The sequence below is a fragment of the Theropithecus gelada genome, chromosome 3 (genome assembly GCF_003255815.1).
Source record: "Theropithecus gelada isolate Dixy chromosome 3, Tgel_1.0, whole genome shotgun sequence".
NCBI classification, from domain to species: Eukaryota; Metazoa; Chordata; class Mammalia; order Primates; family Cercopithecidae; genus Theropithecus; species Theropithecus gelada.
The window spans coordinates 51,865,687-51,885,649 of NC_037670.1; the positions used below are offsets into that span (position 1 = coordinate 51,865,687).

Consider the following 19,963-nt stretch of genomic DNA (forward strand, 5'->3'; position numbering starts at 1 on the left):
CCCACTTACACCCTTCCCTGCTTTCATTCCTTTGCAAGCCGGGCCTGGGAAGGGAAGGGCTGGTGGGGAGGAAGCCCCCAGACAGGGCTGCCATGAATGGCAGCCGCGGGAGCCCTGGCAGCACTGGACTCTCTCCTTTGAATCCCAGGCTGCTCTGGGGTTTCACTACCGAATAGCTCAGGGGCACCCCCTCCTCTTATTCAGAAAGGCACACAGCACCATGGAAACGTCCCCAGGTTCCTGAGGCAGGCCCCATCTAATGGGGCTGGCCCTCGGGGCTGTTGCTGGGCCTGACTCCCGGGATCCAAAGGGGAGGTGCTGGCCAAAGGCCATTAGCTGGCACCCATGCAGAGACACGCCACCCTGTTCCGCAGCCCGTCATTCATATTCCAAGCCTGACAGCAGTGCTGAAAGGAGCGAGGGATTCAGAGGCTTACTTCTTTTTTTCTATGTCCCCCGGGGACCTTGGAGGAATCTCATATTTAAAATCGTCTTGGCAAGAGCTTGTGGTGACTCTCACTCGGTCTTTGAGGAGGCCCTCATGTACTCAGCACATGCCTGGAAACGCCAAAAACTAGCGGGCCGGATGGGGAAGAGGAAGAGGGTTCTCCCCGTGTGCCTGTGCCTGTGTGCACGGATGTCCACGCTCACATACTTCCATGTCTATCCATACCCCGGCCCACGGCAGGTGGAGGCCTGAGGTTGGACCTTCTCTCTCCTTCTCTCGCCAGCTCTAGCTGAGAAGCCCCCACAGGCTACCTCCTCTCTGCTGGTGGGTCTGAACCCCTCAGGGATATCACAGCTGGTGGCTGCGGTGGCAGCGAGCTTGCAGCGGGTGAGTGCCTGGTGCACCATGCTCTCCAATGCCACAGGCTCCTTCAGGCCCTACCAGCTCCTCTGTAAAGTGCAAGTCTACAAATGAACCACTTGCCAGGACAGCACACAGGCCATCGGGGTGTAAAGATGGGCTCGGGGCAGGGCGCAGTGGCTCACACCTGTAATTCCAGCACTTCGGGAGGCCAAGGTGGGAGGATCGCTTGAGGCCAGGCATTGGACACCAGGCTGGGCAACATAGCAAGACCCTATCTCTACCAAAAAATTATTTTATTTATTTATTTATTAATAACCTCCACCTCCGAGGTTCAAGTGATTCTCCTGCCTCAGCCTCCTGAGTAGCTGGGATTACAGGCGTGTGCCACTACACCCGGCTAATTTTTGTATTTTTAGTAGAGACGGGGTGTCATCATGTTGGCCAGGCTGGCCTCGAACTCCTGACCTCAGGTGATCCACCACCTCGGCCTCTCAAAGTGCTGGGATTACAAGCGTGAACCACTGTCCCCCACCCCCAAAATTTTTTATATTAGCCAGGTGCACACCTGTAGTTTCAGTCAGGTGTGGGAGGCTGAGGTGTGAGGATCACTTGGGCCCAGTAGTTCAAGACTAGCCTGGGCAACTCAGCAAGACCCCATCTTTACGGAATTATTGTTATTATTATTTGAGACAGTCTTGCTCTGTTGCCCACCCTGGAGTGCAGTGGCGCCATCTCAGCTCACCGCAACCTCTGCCTCTTGGGTTCAAGCGATTCTTCTGCCTCAGCCTCCCGAGTAGCTGGGACTACAGGTGTGCGCCACTACACACGGCTAATTTTTCTATTTTTAGTAGAGACAGGGTGTCACCATATTGGCTGGACTGGTCTCAAACTCCTGACCTTGTGATCTGCCCACCTCGGCCTCCCAAAGGGCTGGCATTACAGGCACACACCACTGCACCTGGCCAGAAATTTTTTAAAAAGTGGTTGGGCGGCCGGGCGCGGTGGCTCATGCCTGTAATCCCAGCACTTTGGGAGGCCGAGTTGGGCGGATCACGAGGTCAGGAGATCGAGACCATCCTGGCGAACACAGTAAAACCCCGTCTCTACTAAAAATACAAAAAACTTACCCGGGCGTGGTGGTGGGCGCCTGTAGTCCCAGCTTCTAGGGAGGCTGAGGCAGGAGAATGATGTGAACCCGGGAGGTGGCGGAGCTTGCAGTGAGCGGAGATCGTGCCACTGCACTCCAGCCTGGGTGACAGAGCGAGACTCCGTCTCAAAAAAAAAAAAAAAAAAAAAAAGTGGTTGGGCATGGTGGTGCACACCTATAGTCCTAGCTACTTGGGAGGCTGAGGCAAGAGGATGGCTTAAACCCAAGAGTTTGAAGCTGCAGTGAGCTATGATTGCACCACTGCACTCCAGCCCGGGCAAGACAGCAAGACCCTATCTCAATTTAAAAATGTACATATATTTCCACACACACACACACACACATATATGAGATCGATAGAGAGAAAATGGGCTTGGGCAAATGCCAGAGCCAACCTCAGTAAATATGGAGGCTTCAGACACACTCCACCCAGGATTCAGGGCCCCAGGGCAGGCAGCCACAAGCGCGCAAAGCCACAGATGCACCTTGTCCCATGCAACAAAATATTGGAAAACAAAACCCAGATATCAGCTCCTTCTGGTTGTTTCCATCTGTGTTTGATTCTTCAGGAAATTATTCTTTCCCTGCTCCTGAAACAAAAATGAAATCACATGTGGAGAAATAACTGCCTCACGCACGGACATTTTTGTGTCCTCACATCTCAGGAACTGAAATTCGAGGGGGGACTGGGGTGTCAACAGATGTATCCGAGTTCACGTGTGGCGGGGAGCTGGCGGCGGGACTCGTCCCTCCAGCTGGCTCCCCAACCCCAAGCCTACACGACGACCACAGCAAAATGCCAGAAGCCCGGAGAAGCGGGGTTTCTGAAGCACATCATTTGTGCAGCCTGAGCACATGGAGCAGGAACACACCTGGAGGTAATTAAAGGGACAGCTTCACGGGCAATCAAGGCGCCCTGCAAAACAACTTTTTATTTAAAAGGCCAGTAATGAGAATAATGAGTTGCACAAGAATGAAAACCGTATCCCTTCCAAAAGATCTGCCTATACGTTCTGTATAAAATTAGAATAATTCTAAATACAAAATGCCGAAGACCAGTGGGTCCGCTCCTTCCTCTCCTGAGCCATCTCGACAGTTTCGCCTTTCAGCTTCCAGACGTTGTTTCTGTTGCTTTTGAGGGTGCTTACCCAGCCGTGGTCTGTACCAGACAGGGTAGTTGGCACAGCGTAGGCGCTGCCGGCAGGCCCTTGGGAGCTTGGCGAGGTGGGAGCCTTGAGAAATAGCTGGCTCGGACCCATGGCGGGGTTTGTGTGTCAACTCCTGGTCCTCAGAGAATCCCTGAGCCACGTGTGAGCAAGCGCTGCTTCCAAAACCAAAGGAGGAATTTTGCCATTGTTTAGACGGGTTATATTAGAATCTCATTCAGATCTTAAAGGTTATTGGTGCTTTCTACAGAAGGTTTTTATTCCTCAAAAATGCAGCCGAGCTTTGCTGTGCTTATCTTGGTGGATCTGAGCTAGGTTGGGTGATCTCTTCCTAATTCAATTGGCTTTTTTTTTTTCTTTTTTGCAAGGAAGGGGGTTTCTGGTCTGTTGGAGGGATCAAGGGCATGGTCCTCACGTCTCTTGTCAGGAGACAAAAATAGACATTCAGCAGACAGACCACAGCCAGAGCGTGCGACCAGTGTCATTTGGCTATTTTAGTCTCTTCTTAATACACAGACAAATGAGCAAAGAAAAAGCTACTTTGTCCAATACTGGGCCCTGGGTTGGAGTTTAGCCCTGCTTGGCTCTGCCCGCTAGTCTCATAGTCAGGCCACTCACCCCATGCCTGGGGAAACGGTGGTCTTGGCGGTCTTCTCTGGCCCTTCCACCTCTTCTCCCTTGTGGGGACCACCCCAGCCCTCTCCCGACTTGCCCAGAGGCTGCACGCCTCTCTGGCATCACAGTCCGCACAGAAACTGGCTGTAGGACTCCACTGAAATCTCCCCGGTGCTGGCTTTGTGCCCCAGGCACACCCACCTCACTTCTGCCTCCTTTCTGCTGGTTTCTGGCCTCTTTGGTCCCAGCCCCTCCCTGCACTCTCTCTGCAGCTGTGTCTGGTGGGTGACGTGAACCAAGGGGACACCCAGGGTCATGGCACTACCTGGATTCAGTTTGGTAATCCTCGGCCATCTGTCCCTGGCTTCTGAGCCTGGGGCCTCCTCCTCTTTCTCCCCCTCCTGGATGAGCAGGACACACTGGGGAGACAGCGTCCTACAAACGCCTCCTAAGAGCTGTGCCCTGTGCCAGGAAAGCTTCCCGTATCTCCAAGGATGTCCGTGGAGCCCTCCAGCTGGTGCCTCTGCTGAGGTCTGAGGGCAGCAGGAATAGGCCTTGGGGAGGAGGTGGGGGCAGGACTGTAGGGGAGAGCACACCTCCGGGGAGCTGCACCTGTGGCTCACCAGCCCCCTGCACTGGGGCCAGCTTCAGCCTCAGCAGTGTCGGCTCAACAGGTGTGGCTGCTGTCAACACAGTGGGGCCAGGCCCTGGAGACGAACATTTTCTGTGTCTCCTTGTTTAAAGAGCATGTGATGGAGAAAGAGTATGTTAGTTTAACGCTGGGCTACCTAACAGCCTCTGACAGCAGATACAGCTTTGCTGCCGTTCTTTAAGTTCAAGGTGATGTGGAGGCGTTGCAGCGACAATCAGGACACCCTGAGCAACACGTGCCAGACAATCAGGACACCCTGAGCAACACGTGCCACCAACGTCTACCCCGAAGTGGTGGGCGGGACCTGCTTTGGCACTTAACCCTGGGGCAGAGGTCCCTTTCATGGGGACTCACGCTCTACTTCCAGTCTCCCCCGGGAGTTGTCTACTTTCCTAGGCCCTGCCAGCAGCCCCAGCAGCTCCGCCCAGCCTACTCCACCCATGGCTCCAACAGCCTGGCCCAGTCCATGGCTTGCCCCTCCCATGGCTCAGTCCCGTCCATCCACAGCTCACCCCTCCCATGACTAGGCTCCGCCCACAGCTCACCCCGCCCACGACAGGCCCCGCCCACGGCTAGACCCCGCCCACAGCTACCCCGCCCATGACTGGGCCCCGCCCACATCTCACCCCTCCCATGGCTAGGCCCCACCCATGACACCCCTCCCATGGCTCCATGGGCTTATCTTCCCCTCCTGCCTAAGTTCCCGCAAGGCCAGAACCCCTGGCCCCCAGGCCCTGGGGCAGCCGGCAAGGAGGCCTCTCCGCTTGGTGCTGTCTCCAAGGAACAAAACCACACTGCAGTGTTCCAGGACCACAGAACAGCCGGGCGGGCTGTCCCCAGCAAAGGGGACTGGTGACCAGCACTGGACACTGGGCATCAGCTGAAGACACAGGCTTGAGAATGCATTGCCATTTACCCAGCGAGCTTCAAGACAGATGCTGGCTTTTAACAGAGCAGTCCAGCTGCACCAAAGGAGGACATGGTGGTTTATGTATGGAACATTCTCCGTCAAGCCTGAGGCAGGAACGCCCTCTCCATACCCGTAACCCAAAGCTCTAGGCCACTGGTTCCCAAGAGTGAGCATGTCCTGCAGAAACAGCTTGGTTTAACAAGAGGGAGCAGCTGCCACAAGAGAACGGAGGGTCTCCCGCAGCGAACGTGCAGGTGTCTCACTTTCTCGGGGCTTTTGAGGTAGACTGGCTCCTAGGACTGCAGCTTGGAGCTGGCAAGCAGGGATGGCTGGGACAGAGCCCCAGGGAGTGGACCCGGGCAGGTGGGGTGAAGACAGGGGTTTACAGAGGGCCTGTGTCAGTTACACAGTCCATCAAGTTACCAGCCAGTTCAGTGAAAAAAAAAAAAAATGGACTTGACAACCCATAGACCAAGTAAGGAAAAGACATACACAGCCAGGACCCCCGCTGACTCAGTTCCACCCGCTGTAGAAACAGCACCTAAGTGGAGACAGGAGCCAGGCTGCGAACCGCAGGGTGGGGCGGGTCCTGCACTTTGGGTGGCCCCATCCCTGACTGACCGGGAGAGGACAGGCTGCACTGGGGACACCTGTGTCCTCCTCCCACAGGGCAGATGGACATTCAGAGCCTCCTCTCTCTCTTCCATAAGCCACTGTGTTGGGGCCATCGGCCTTCTGACCGCCGTGGAGGACGCCCCAGGCTCAGCTTGGGTGAATCAGAAGGACGCCATGCTGCAGAAGAGGTGCCCAGGGGTTAGCCTGTCCCTGTGGCCAGAAGCCTTGGGAGAAGCCTTTGGCTGTGTAAGAAGGGGCTTTCTAACATTGGGTCTTTCCTGAGACAGCAGCCAGCCCCGGCAGGAGTCCCCACAGGGGTGCTGTGGAGATGTGGACACCAGGCCCGGGCTGTGCAGGGGTCTAGATGCCCCTGAAGGCCCACCCAGGTCTAAGGCTCTTCCTCTTGATGCCCCAGCAGGAGCTAATCTCACACACAAGCAAGAGATGGGCACTGGACACTGTGCGCTTCCCCCAGGAACTCCTTCCTAGGCCTCTGCAGCTGCTGCCTCCAAGGGCTCCTCCCAGGCCTCCGCAGCTGCTGGCTCCCCAGGCTCTGCATGCCCAGCCCAGCCCAGGCCAGCAGTGGAGCTGGAAGTGCAGAGGCCGCACACATGGGATGATGGGGACTGTCCCAGACACCACATGCAACACACCCCAGCACGAGCCTGTGCTCTCCCTTGGAACGGCGAGCCTGCCTCCTCACCCTCCTCTCCTCTCCTTCCCCCGGGTGGCCCCACAGAGGCTGAGACACCTGCTGCCGGTTTGGGAACAGACATCACCCTGATGTTCTCAAAAGCAAGTGTGATGCTGCTTTTGTGGTTATAATTTGGAATTAAAGAGAAGACTTTGTCTCCACAGTGACAGAATCCAACCAAACTCCTTCCTGGGAAGGGCGGCTGTGGAGGGCGGTGCTCAAGGGGTAGCGAGGGTGACGGGAAAGGACGGTGTGAGCAGGTGGGGCATGGCGTACGCTCATTTGGGGACCTGGGTGTCTTTAGCTCCTCACTGGCTTGGGACATGCCGTGTTTTGCTGTGGGGATGGGGGGAAGCCGGTCTCACACCTTCCTAAGGCACAGCGGGGCGCCTCTGCCTGGCCTACTGGGCCGAGATCGAAGCAAATCCTGGTTGTCGTGGGTGTCACCAGGAAGAGCAGGCGTGGTGTTGGCGCTAGCTGCAGATAGCAGCTCCTCATGGTCAAGGTCGTGGGCAGGTGGCGAGGTGGTCTGATAACATGTCACTACAGGGCTCCCTGGTATCCGCGAGCTCACGGCAGATGTGTCTGTCGCCACTGAAAACCCACCATCCGAGCTGCAGCTGGAGACGAGGGAGATGCGAGCCGCTGGCCCTCCCCGGAGAATAAAGTAAAGGCATTTGGGTTTCCTTCCACAAACAAAAGCACAGAGAGACGATGCAGATGTTGAGAGGTTAAGTAGGTATCATTCTTCTCCTAACACGACAAATTATCTTTCCAGTCGTGGCTCCTATGTCCTCAGCAGTGCTGCCATCACGTCATGGAGACAGTGACGGGGACCTAGACTGGAAAGTTCTTCTTCGTGGGCAGAGATGGGGCGATGACAATATCGTCGGAATCATCGGAGTTGACGTCATCCCCAGGTGGAGGTGCCATGGACTGCGGCCCTGCGGGAGAGGGGTCTGTGGAAATGAACCACAGGGAGACGGGTCAGCCACGGTGACCTCAGGGGCTGACACCACGGACACCCTTACACTGTCTGGTCTTCCCCGGCGGGTAAGACGGCGGCTACCCCCAGAAGCAGTAAGCCATGGGGCACACAGGCCCGCAGGACCAACTCACACACCTGCCAGAAAGCCTCACTCTCCTAGCCTTCACACTCAGCTCTGGTCACCATTCCCCAAATCCAAACTCCTGCAAAAGCGGACATTTGCCAGCACGGAGGAACCTCGAGTCTGCGCCGGAGGAATTCCCTGGAAGTTGTTCCCACAGCAGTAGCCCAGGAGTCCGGGGCCTGGCCAGGCGGCTACCTGTGTGTAGGAGCATTTCTGCTGGGTGCAGTGGCTCACGCCTGTAACCCCAGGACTCTGGGAGGCCGAGGTGGGAGGGTGGCTTGAACCCAGGAGTTCTAGACCAGTCTGGGCAACACGGCGAGACCACATCTTAAAAAAAAAAAAAAGCCAGCTTCCCTGTTAACTCGCTGGCCACTGGTATGGAAGGCAGGAGGGGGCAAGGCACGGATCGCTGTGAGCCTGCAAGCTGCTCGGCCATCCCCCTTTGGATGCTACTTCCTTCATAAGCATCTAGAGTGTTCAGAACTCTTAATCCACTCTAGAATGGGAAGCCACCTACAGACGGGATGGGGGTGGGCACCAGAGCTGAAGAGGGGACCGGCCCTACCACACCAGCAGCCCCAGAGCTCCTTGCGAGGGAGCCTGACTCTTACTGCCTTGAAAGATGAAAGTAAAAAAGTAACGAACTGCTGATGTGAGATTTTAAAAAGGGAAGGAAATGGCAACTCGGCCATGCTGCAGATACTGTAACTGTGTCAGCTTTTTTTCCTGCCACTTCCAAGAAAATTCATATTAAAGGGGAACCTTACGAAACTAAAAACAGTTTTCATGGTGATCTTCAAAAACAACCAATCAGCTTAAACAAAAGCTCGATGTCTACTTTTCACAGAGACATTTCCTTAGGTCAATCAAGCTGAATCCCTGGGTCACTGGGATGAACTTGCCCCTTCAAAATCACTTGCGTTTAGCAAGAGAAAAGGGCAGCACCAAGGCCCGCTTTAGCCCCTGATCAAAGCCTCTAAAGGTCGCCAAACGCAGGGTCTGGTGAAGCCGGCGGAACAATGGAAAGCCTTTTGCAGAGCCCGTGAGTCACAGGCCGGCCGGCGGCTTTGCGTGTCTGCACATTCTCCCCGAAACCCCACGGGGCTCCTCTTTTGGTTGAGCTTTACAAATGGAGGTTTTGGAGCGAATAGCAAAGTTCAAAGTTTTCTAGCTCTGACGAAACTAGGTTAAAAACTGACTGAAAAGAAGAAAACGTGATTTCATATGTGGCATTTCCAGGTCAAACGTGGTGTACAGTTCTTAGCTCGTGCAGGAGACTCTCTCAGACACAGCCCCTAGCGGGACCCGCTGGGGAGGGAAGGCTTTCGGGCTCCAGGTCTGATGTGGGCCCCAAAACGGCCTCTTCCCGACTCCGTGTCATCACAGGAGGGATCTCCTAGGAAAGCAAGGCCTCAGCCCACCATGGGCCCCCACACTTACTGCAGTGGTGCTGGGGGGCTGCCGCCTCCCTGGGCCCGTCCTGAAGGGACATTCTCATTAAGGTGTGTGGGTCCCGGGCAGGCCTCACCCTTCCTTCACCCCCGGCCTTCATCACCCTCATCCTTTGGGCTCAGAAGAGCCTCTTCCTTTGTGGCTTTCCTTGCTGTTCTGTCTCCTCCCTCCCTGACTCCACCCTGGAGACCTAAGGACTCAGCACAGCAAAGCCCTTTACCTAACACTTCCCACGCAAGATGGCCCCACACGCCACACTCCTCAACAGGTCTCAAGGCTGCCCTTCTCCATCTCCTGACAGTCCCGCGTCTCGACACTGCGCCTCTGCACTCATCCTCCCTTTACGGCTTGAGTATCAGTGAGGGGTTTCTAATTGCAGGATAAGACACGGGATCTCAAGTCTACGCAGAGCCGCATAGATTTGGGGGTGCAGAGTAGCTTTTGAGCTGTCTAGCCCGTTCTCTACTTTGCACATGAAGGGACTGACGGCCAGAGAAAGGCAGGGCCCTGCTGGGGCATCCCCGTCAGCTCCAGGTAGCTCCGGCAGAGCAGGGATGAGGCCTCACCCGAGGGTGTGGCATCCTGCAGCGCCAGCGGCTTCTTCACTGACTGTTTTTGGGCTTTAACAAAATAGAAAAGGAAACAATAACACAGTTTTACTTAACAAACAAATGGGAGAAATGCTGGCCCGAAGGAGGAAGCCACCTCGGTCCCATTGGAGCTGAGAGCAAAAATAAAGACAGCGAGGACCTCTGCAGTCCCAGGGACAAGGACCTCTGCAATTCCAGGGACAAGGGACAAGCTGGGCCAAGGGGGGCTCTGTTGGGGGCCTTCCTGGCATAAGGCGACGCTTAGTTCAGAGGCAGCTCCAGATGGGACACTTCTCCCTTCCGTCCTGACACAGCCCGGGCTTCCTGGAGGTGGCCACTGTTTGGCTGGGACCTCAGCAGACCAGCTGTCCTGGTGCCAGAATCCAAATGAATGAAATTACCAGGAGGAGCTGCGAGGAAGGGTGGGGAGGAGGCGTTCCCGTGTGTGGCTGAAGCCGATCTCCTCTTCGTAGAGGCTGCGGTGGTGGTTCTTTTACCCGTAGCGCTGGAAAAAAGAAAACGCCAGCTGATTCTGCCTTTAGGGAGTACAAACCTCTCTGAGGTTTCCGACAAGCCTCACTAATTTGCCTGGAGGCAAGTATTCCAATGAAAGCAAACACACAGCCACGCCGGAGCCCCACGGCCAGCCCTGTACCCAAGATGCACCCAGGGTCCAGAAACGTCCAGCCATGAAGAGCCTCAGACACGTCCCCTATCCATCTCCTCAGGGACCATGCTGAGGTCAGGCCAGTACAGTTTTATAAGCTGGCCTCAGACGGCTCCCTTCCCTGTCTCCTGTCTGGGCTGGCCCAGCTGCCATTCCCCAGGGACGTGGTTGCAGGTTGCATGGTCCTCCACGTCCTGGCTGGGACTCGCTGCCCAGCGACGGGTCCCCGACTCCTGAGCCCATGGTGTGTCCCAGGCCACATGGGATCAGGACCACGAGATGCAGATGCGGCCTTGGAGGAAGAAACTGCCCACTTGGAAGTGCTGGATGGCTGCGCGTCTCCACCATGAAGGCCGAGAACCAGAGTAGTCTGTGATAAGAGGGGAACAAGCCCCACGCAGGGTGAAGCAGAGGAGGGTGAGGGAGTGGGGCCGTCTCTTCCCTCTACTCTAAACTCCCCCTCTACCCAGGCTCACTTCAAGGGGTTTTGATTTCTGCAACCAAGAGAGTCCTAGCGAATCCACCGGGAGGCCTGTGGGAACACTGCCATCTAGACCCTGCACGTGTCGCCTGTCATATGCCGTGTCCAACACTAAGGTCACATCACAGTTTTCTTTCAAAGGGATGACATATCGGCACAGCCGAAAGCCAGGCCAGTCTGATGGCGACCTGAGCTACATGGTTTCTGAAGCTCCTCCTTATCTCCTCCCAGTAGGGAAGAAGCGACTCTGGAAAGGGCTCCCGAGGATCAGAACTTCCAGCCCGCTCCACGTCCGTGGTGCAGCAGGGAGTCCTCACGACGCGAAGCCTTTACTCAGGCCCCAAACTGAGGTCCCGCTGGCAGGCAGCAGGTGCTGCTCCAGTTCCCGCTACATGCCCTGCGCCCAGTGCTCTGTGCCCACTACAGTGCGCAGCCTCCTGTGCCACATCTGTGTCCCGGGGGCATCCCTGTGACCCCGACTCACCTGTGCCTGGCCCGGGCCAGGTGTGCCCGCAGAGCGGACTGGATGATGACGATGGCCTCCTCCTGCGCAGGGCTGCCCTCGGCCTGGGCGATGGGGCTCGGAACACGGGGCACAGGAGAGCTCTGGGGTGCAAGGACAGTAGGGAAGATGACTGTTTGGCAGCCCCCTGGTGGCTCCTGGTGCTGGGCTCCGGGGACACCCTGGGTGTAAGGGAGACGGGAAGAGCTCAGTTTCCATTTCAGGTGGCCCTGCCTCCCGGGAATTGCTGGTCAGTGAGCAGCCTCCTGGCAGCAGGTTCTGAATTTTTAAACTGTAGGGATTCTTAAACAAACACCTGGTCCTCCTTACAGAGGAGGAGCTGGCATGGCCTGCGTCTATCTTCGGTAGTTTTTAGCTACATCTTCATGGAGCTATTTGACTCTCCGGCAGCCCAAGGCAATCTGGCCCTAATGCCATACCCATCCGGGGCCTGTGCAGAGGGGCCTGCGTGGCCTACGTGGCCAGGGATGGAGTGGAGGGGATGCCTGCTGGGCGGGCGGGGATGTGGAGGCTGAGAGGTGCCCTGCGCTTTCTCAGTGGATGGAGTGTGAGATGAGCAGCTCTGGAGATGGCCACTGGGATGTCCAGCGCCCCGATGTTACCTGGTCTGGGAGGCCTGGCATGCTGGGCGGCTCTGAGCCATGTGCTTTGCTTGCTAAGAGCTTTGTCCGCGCCACATGTCCCCTGAAAGCTGCCTGAAGCACCACAGCCGCCTGTCAGGGAAGGAAGCAGGGAGAGAAAAGCGGGTGTGAGTGCCCAGGGCGACGGCGGGCAAGAGGGAGGTGCCGAGGGGAGAGCTGCCTCGGCGGTAGGGAACGCAACTCCTCTCACTGCTGCGCAGCCATAGTCTCCCAAAGAGCCTTCTGCGCTCCCACTCACCCCAGTCCGTCAGAAACTCACTGGCACCCCAGGGAGCACAGGGCGCGGCGCCTGTTAGCACGGTGGGGACTCTGGGAATGGGAGGGGCCTGCTGTTCACTGCAGTCCCTTTCAGTGGCTAATAGGGGCTGGTATTTCACACGTGGTTATGTTTTCATGTTGGAGCATTTTTCCGCGTTGGAATAGTTTACTGGTTTCATCTACTTTCCATATACGTTTTCTAAATCAAGCAAGGGGCAACAGGACCTCTAAAGTGATCTTAAGAGAATGATTTATCCTTTGAGCTTAATCTTAAATGATTTTCTTAGGCAATGTGGCCGGGTGCAGTGGTTCATGCCTGTAATCCCAGCACGTTGGGAGGCTGAGGCAGGATGATCACTTGAGGCCAGGAAATTCAAACCAGCCTGGGCAACATAGCAAGACCTTGTGTCTACAAAAAATTAGCTGGGCATGGCATACACCTGTCATCCAGTGCTTTGGGAGGCTGAGGTGGGAAGATCCACTGAGCCCAGGAGTTTGACACCAGCCTGGCCAATATGGTAAAAACCCATCTCTACTGAAAATACAAAAATTAGCCAGGCGTGGTGGTGCATGCCTGTAGTCCCAACTACTCAGGAAGCTGCGGCATGAGAATCGTTTGCACCTGGGAGGCAGAGGCTGCAGTGATCCAAGACTGGGCCACTGCACTCCAGCCTGGGTGACACAGTGAGACTCTATCTCACTCCGTGAGAAGTCCACGCTCCATTTTCGGGGAAGCACTTATTTTTGAACAATCTGCCTCTAACCCCGTGAGCGCCCCCAGCCTGATACGGGCAGCTCTCAAACACGTTAGGAGAATGATGAGTGTGCCCACCGAGCCCCACGCCAAGCGAGGTTAGCAGGCTTGTCACTGCTGGAACAGAAAGCACCTTTGTTTTGTCTTAAAGCAAGGGGAAGAACGCTGGGGTGGGAAAAGAGCTCAGCAGAGGAGGGCGAGGCAGTGCTGGCTATCAACAATGAATGATCCGCCAGAGTGCGGTGACCACATGGAGGCTGCCCAGAAGCTTCCGGTAAAGCGGCTGCCAGGTATGGGGCGTTCTGCACCAGCCGGAGGGGTAAGAGGGGCACGCATCTCTGTCACGCCACACACTGCGCACACACTGCCAAACCCCACGCTCACCACAGCCCCACACAGGCAGCCTCACTGCTGTCTTTAGAGATGAGGACCCTGAGGCATGGGGGGTGCCAGGGAGAGAAGCAGGACGGGGAGACAGCACCCACCACTGACTGGCCCATTGGCCAAGGAGCCCGGGTCCCCTCACCCACTCGCTGGAGGGCATTTACCAAACGCCTCCCACGTGCCAGGCGCTAGTCTAGGCACCAGAGGTGTTGTGGCAAAAAGACAGAGCTTGCATTCTGACGGGAGGCTGGCAAGAATAACCACAAAGTGAGATGCCAGGCAGGGGCATGTGCTAGGAACCGCAGCCGGCTGCGGGGACTGGGAGCCTGGGCAGGCTGTGGTGGGCGGGCAGGTGGGAGGCTGACGTGCTGGAGACCTCGGGATGAGGGCCTGAGGGCTGCTAGAGGATGGGAGGGATTGTCAAGAGACGGGGATGTTGGAAGTTGCCACTGCAAATGTGTCAGATGGGTATGGACAAGGGTGTGGCTGTGGGGCAGGTTCAGGGACGAGGAGGCCAGGCATGGAGGGGCTGCAGAACTGAAGGCTGAAGACTAGGGCAGTGGTGAGCAGGGGGCCCTTCCTCAGGGACAGTGTGGTGAGCCAGGTGGGCAGTCCAGCTACCTGCTCATGGAGGGCACTCACGCGGCTGTGGCCTGGCCGCCAGATGCCAACATTCTCCCACTGCAGCTGCGCGCAGGCCACCGAGCCTGGTGCGCCGCCCACACCCATGACCATACTGGCTGTCCTGACTGCAGAGTATGAACCCCGTGAAATTTGGACAGTGTCTGGCTGGTCTGTTACAAGCTCCTCTCGTGCCTGGCACATGGCAGGAGCCCAGCAAACAGTTGTGGATGAGTAGTGTGGCCAAGGGGAAGGGGACAATGGGTGGGGCAGGGGGAAGGCAAGCCCCGCCCTGATGGCAGAGCTGTCAACCCTGCTGGCATCAGATGCACCTGGCGAGTGTGAGGACAAGCGGGTGCAGGGTCTGCCCTACCACGGAGAAGCAGTTGCCGGCAAGGAAGAAGGCAGCGTGAGAAGCCCTGTGGCCCAGCGCCCGCTCTGAGTGACTGGAGCTGGGGCCTCTCCCGTGGTCTAAGTGGAAATACACTGCCGTCCCCGAAGGGGCCCTAGAGGAGAGGCGAGCATCTCCGAGGCCACCAGGACTCTAGCAAAATAACGATCTCACTTTCCAGCTCCTCCCTGAAAAGGATCATGGCTGGAACTGCACTGTTCATCCATCTGTCAGTTCTCAGCTGTGGGTGACATACTCAACCTCCATTCCAGTTCCACGCCCTCGCCCTGTCTCAGACTGCTCATCCCGCCGGCTCTGCTAGGACGCCCTCCCCTCACTTCCCGGTGCAGCGAGCTCTGACATCTGTCCCACGAGGCCCACCTTGCACGTCACTCCTCACAGGGACCTGCTGGCCTTTGTGTGCAGGGCTGGCCGCCCCCAGCGCCACCCTGGGCTGTAACCGCTTGTTCACTTGTGTGTCTGAGCCTCTGCGTCCCAGAGCCTCTGAGACTGTCCTACGCAGGGCTGGTGATCAGTGAATGTGCATGAAAAGAATGAATGGAAGGAAGGAATGATTGAAGAGATTTTGAAAGTGGGAAATTATCCAAATATTTATTTGATGTTTCTATTTCTTATGTATGTTATACTTAATGTTGGGGACTGGTTTGGTTTCTTGAAAAGAAGGACTCACTAGGTGCGGTGGCTCATGCCTGTAATTCCTGCATTTTGGGAGCCCAAGATGGGCGAATCACCTAAGGTCAGGAGTTGCAGACCAACCTGGCCAACACGGAGAAACCCCATCTCTACTAAAAACACAAAAATTAGCTGGGCGTGATGGCACGCACCTGTAATCCCAGCTACTAGGGAGGCTGAGGCAGAAGAATCGCTTGAACCCAGGAGGCGGAGGTTGCAGTGAGCCGAGACTGCACCACTGCACTCCAGCCTGGGCCACACAGCGAGATTCTGTCTCAAAAAAAAGAAAAAAAAAAAAAAGAAAAGAAAAGGACTCAACGCATCTTTAAATATCCCCTCACCTACTTTACAACAAAATACAAATCCGTATTTTGAAACTGATGAAATAAACCTCACTTACCTCATCCAGAACAGCTTTTTTTTTCTGAAAAAAAGAAAAAATACATGAATAAACACAAGAAGGATGAACGTTTCCCCACACAGTGGTTTTCAGTCCTTGATCTTGCCAACAGGCATCCATCAAGCCAACAAGAGGCCTGGCTGCCCTGGCTCCTCCCTCCCGAGCTGCTGGGGCCCAGCAAACAAACGCCTTTGTAAGGAGGACGAAAGTGAGAGGCAGAATGAGGATGGCGGGAATTCTCCGGGAGTCACGAGGTGGCCCAAGCTGCAGATGAAGCGATGTGTCTGTGCCGTGTGCCGGTCCTCTGGCTGTGCAGAAGGGACTCCATTAGGCCAAGCTGTGCAGCTAAGGAGGTGGATGTGGGCCCGATGTGAGAGCCCTCTCACATCACAGGTGTCCGGACCACTGTCCTTTCTGGATAAGTCCCGGAATTCGGAGGCTGAGGCTGCCTGCTGGGGATGTTATGAAGGGGACTTTGGTTCAGGGGTCTGGATCACTGGCCTCAACCTGACTGATCATCAGTCACCCTTGGGTGTCCTGGGAAGTTTCTGTGGCTGCAGCTGACACACAGCATCACAGTCAGCAGAGAGGGTCCCTCGGAGCACGTGTTCTTACAGATGTGAACGAAGTCCTTCCCAGATGTTGACGCCAAAATAATCAATATACACTTAATGAAATGGAATGGCCATGGCCAGATAACAGGTACATCAGCCGGCTGATCTTCCATAGTCATCAGAGCGCTCAGCCCACATGTGTACTACTGTACACAGGATCTGTCCCTTGGGAGATTAAGGAGGAACTGAATACAAGGACCAACAGAATGTAAGATGGAAGCAAAGAGATATATACACTGAATAAGAGAGAGACAGAGAGAGACAGACAGACAGACAAGCCAGCATCTGCTCAGCACCTGAAGGGAAGTCACTAAGTTTTCTCCCACCTTTTTGGGAGGACCAGGAGTCGGCCCCGCTAATAAGGAAACTGCTTTTCAGACGAAGACAGCTGTGACATGAAGGACATGAAGGCCACAAGGGGAAAGGTGGTGGGGACAGACCTCATGGAGGCCAAGCTGTCCCCTATAAACTGCTGGCTAGTTACCAAGGGAAACTCGTTTCTTTAAAATGGCGAAAGCCAGCAGCCATGACCAGGTTAGAAACACAAACAGGGGCCGGCCTGAGGGGATGGGGGTACACAGCCTAAATGTGAGACATTCTTGCCAAAAGCAAACCTGGGTGAATCAGAGCTGGAGACCTTATTTCTCACTTATGGGAAATTAAGGGGACAGAGGAATAAGTTAATGACCCCACAAGGAAACAGATCCAGGACAGGGAACATTCTGTAACACACTGGCCTGCTCTCTGCCAAAGAAAATGTCCTTAGGCCGGGCGCGGTGGCTCACGCCTGTAATCCCAGCACTTTAGGAGGCCGAGGCGGGCGGATCATGAGGTCAGGAGATCGAGATCATCTTGGCTAGCACGGTGAAACCCCGTCTCTACTAAAAATACAAAAAATTAGCCGGGTGTGGTGGCGGGCGCCTGTAGTCCCAGCTACTCGGGAGGCTGAGGCAGGAGAAAGGCGAGAACCCGGAAGGCGTTGCTTGTAGTGAGCCGAGATCGCGCCACTGCACTCCAGCCTGGGCGAGAGAGTGAGACTCCGTCTCGATTAAAAAAAAAGAAAAAAAGAAAAAAAAAAAAAAAGAAAATGTCTTTAAAAAGAAAAAAAAAAGGCCGGGCGCAGTGGCTCACACCTATAATACCAGCACTTTGGGAGGCCAAGGCAGGTGGATCACCTGGGGTCAGGAGTTCGAGACCAGCCTGGCCAACATGGTGAAACCCTGTCTCTAATAAAAATTCAAAAATTAGCTGGGCATGGTGGTGTGCGCCTGTAATCCCAGCTACTTGGGAAGCTGAGGCAGGAGAATCGCTTGAACCCGGGAGGCAGAGGTTGCAGTGAGCCGGGATCATGCCACTGCACTCCAGCCTGGGCGACAAGAGCAAAACTCCATCTCAAAAAAAAAAAAAAAAAGAAAAAACATCTAGGTGCAGTAGCTCACACCTGTAATCCCAGCACTCTGGGAGGCCGAGGCAGGTGAACGGCTTTAGCTCAGGAGTTCAAGACCAGCCTGGACAACATGGCAAGACCCATCTCTACAAAAATTGGCCAGGTGTGGTGGTGCCTGCCTGCAGTCCCAGCTACCTGGTGGGCTGAGGCTGGAGGATTGCTTGGTCCCGGGAGGTCGAGGCTGCAGTGAGCTGCAATTGTGCCATTGCACTCCAGCCTGAGTGACGGAGTGAGACCCTGTCTCTATGAAAAAAGAAAAAAAAGGCTGGGTGTGGTAGCTCATGCCTGTAATCCTGGCACTTTGGGAGGCCAAGGTGGGTGGATCACCTGAGGCCAGGAGTTCGAGACCAGCCTGGCTAATATGGTGAAATCCTGTCTCTACCAAAAATACAAAAATTAGCTTGGCGTGGTGGCGGGCACCTGTATCGCAACTACTTGGGAGGCTGAGGCAGGAGAATTGCTTGAACCTGGGAGTTGGAGGTTGCAGTGAGCCAAGATTGTGCCACTGCGCTCCAGCCTGGACAATAGAGCAAGACTCTATCTCAGAAAAACAAACAAACAAAATCGGCCAGGGTGACCTGTTGGTTAAAGAAAAGAAAGGGTGGGGGCTGCTGTGAACCACACTAAGGAGACGTAACCAACCAACCGCTGGGCTCTGGCGGGAGGTGGGCTGAGAACCGCCATGACTGAATGCTGGCGGGAAACAGATAGCTGCAGGCAGCGTCTCGTGACGTTTGGGAAATGTGAACAGGAAGGGCCGGTAGGTGAGGATATCAAGCTGCTGTGACAGTCTGAGGGGCAGTCACGGTGCTGTGGGCAGGTAGGAGAAGACACTGTTCCTTACAAGATACATGCTAATGTTTCATAACATCTAAAACTCATTTTCCAATAGTTCTGGAAGAAAACTGTATGAAAAGAAATCTGGCGACATGTTCAGTATTGCACAAAACGCACCCAGAACGGATGAGTCAGTGTGTGAATGAGGTTTTTATTTTCTGTATGTTACGGTACTCGGACACCCGGGGCCCGGCTGGCCCCCCAGGCCTAGTCATTCCTAGATAGTGCGTGGCTTGCCTTGGAGCACGAAGACTCACAGGGAGCAGCCCGGGTCGCCTTGAGGAACCTCACCTTGTGCTTGTACACCTTCCACTGGGCCTGCAGCACCCTGGCCGCCGCGTCTCTTCTCCTGTCAGAGCCGGGGGAGCGGGGCCGCGGGAGCCCCTCCTCACTGGACTCCGGCGGCCAGTCTTGCTCGCAGTGCCTGCTGCTGGGAGTGGGAGCTGGGAGCTCTTGGGCCTGCAGGAAATTGAAGGAGAAAGAGGACGATGAAGCCAGGGCAGGGACGAGCAGTACCCGGCAAGGGGACAGGATATTACTCTGCACAGTGCGGCTGGGCTTATCAGGCGAGTCTTATTAATGTGCCGAGAGCTGTTCCACACTGGTCCGCAGGCCACATGACAGCGGTCTCCTGTACTGCTGAGAAACCGTGTCCAGGCGAGCACACACGTGCAGACACACCTCTCATTAAACTCCCTCAACTCTGTCTGGCCACGCCTTCTGGGAGACAGAGGACGTTTCTTCACACGGCCGTCACACACTCACTACACTCGGTCACATTTTGTTCCTGCAAGAATTGTTTTTCTGGGGTCCTTTTCTGTTTTCTAGTTTAACGCTCTAAATTATAAACATGGGATTTCTGGGATTGAAGGCATTATATATATTTCTACCATGGTTTTTAAGGTAGAAACAAGCCAGGATTGCTATAACGACCACTGAAATAACCATGATTTCAGGCTGGGTGCAGTGGCTCACGCCTGTAATCCCAATAATGTGGGAGGGCCAAGCAGGGAGGATCACTTGAGCCCAGGAGTTCAAGACCAGCCTGGCCAACACAGCGAGACCCCATCTCTATGAAAAAATTTTTAAAATACCCGGGGTGTGGTGGCACACCACTGTGGTCTCAGCTACTCAGGAGGCTGAGGCAGGAGGATCGCTTGAGCCCAGGGGTCAAAGCTGCAGTGAGCCATGATTGTGCCTCTGTAGTCCAGCCTGGGCAACAGAGTGAGACCGTCTCTAAAAAGAAAAAAGAAAAATTATGATTTCTAACACTGATGACTCCAAATGTATCACCCATAGGACACTACCCAGTACAAACGAAAAGGCCTCTCATGTCAAGAATGCAAGCTCGGTGGAGAGCATGCTGTTGTTGAAAGCCTTCCCCAGAGGGAGACACAAGACTGCTCCCAGTGCACACTGGGCCAGGCACGGGCACAGGTGGCCTGTCCACAGACTTGAACCAACACAGAACGGATTGCACTGGCTTTT

At 55.4% G+C, this 19,963-nt stretch overlaps 1 protein-coding gene across 5 annotated transcripts in view; it reads right to left on the minus strand.

The window, feature by feature from the left end:
• Positions 1-6,678: 6,678 nt before the first annotated feature.
• Positions 6,679-19,963, minus strand: part of IQCE (IQ motif containing E) — a 50,312-nt gene continuing 37,027 nt past the window's right edge. For 3 of the 5 annotated variants that reach the window (XM_025381134.1, XM_025381133.1, XM_025381131.1), the window contains 5 exons: positions 18,767-18,934; positions 15,578-15,601; positions 12,038-12,148; positions 11,397-11,518; positions 9,814-10,269 (listed from right to left, as the gene is read on the minus strand). In XM_025381134.1, coding sequence (XP_025236919.1) covers positions 10,026-10,269; positions 11,397-11,518; positions 12,038-12,148; positions 15,578-15,601; positions 18,767-18,934 — 669 coding nt within the window. In that variant the 3' untranslated portion in view covers positions 9,814-10,025. Of the gene's footprint in view, positions 7,570-9,813; positions 10,270-11,396; positions 11,597-12,037; positions 12,149-15,577; positions 15,602-18,766; positions 18,935-19,963 lie in introns of those variants that run through there. The other 2 variants (XM_025381132.1, XM_025381130.1) reach the window with 2 other exon arrangements.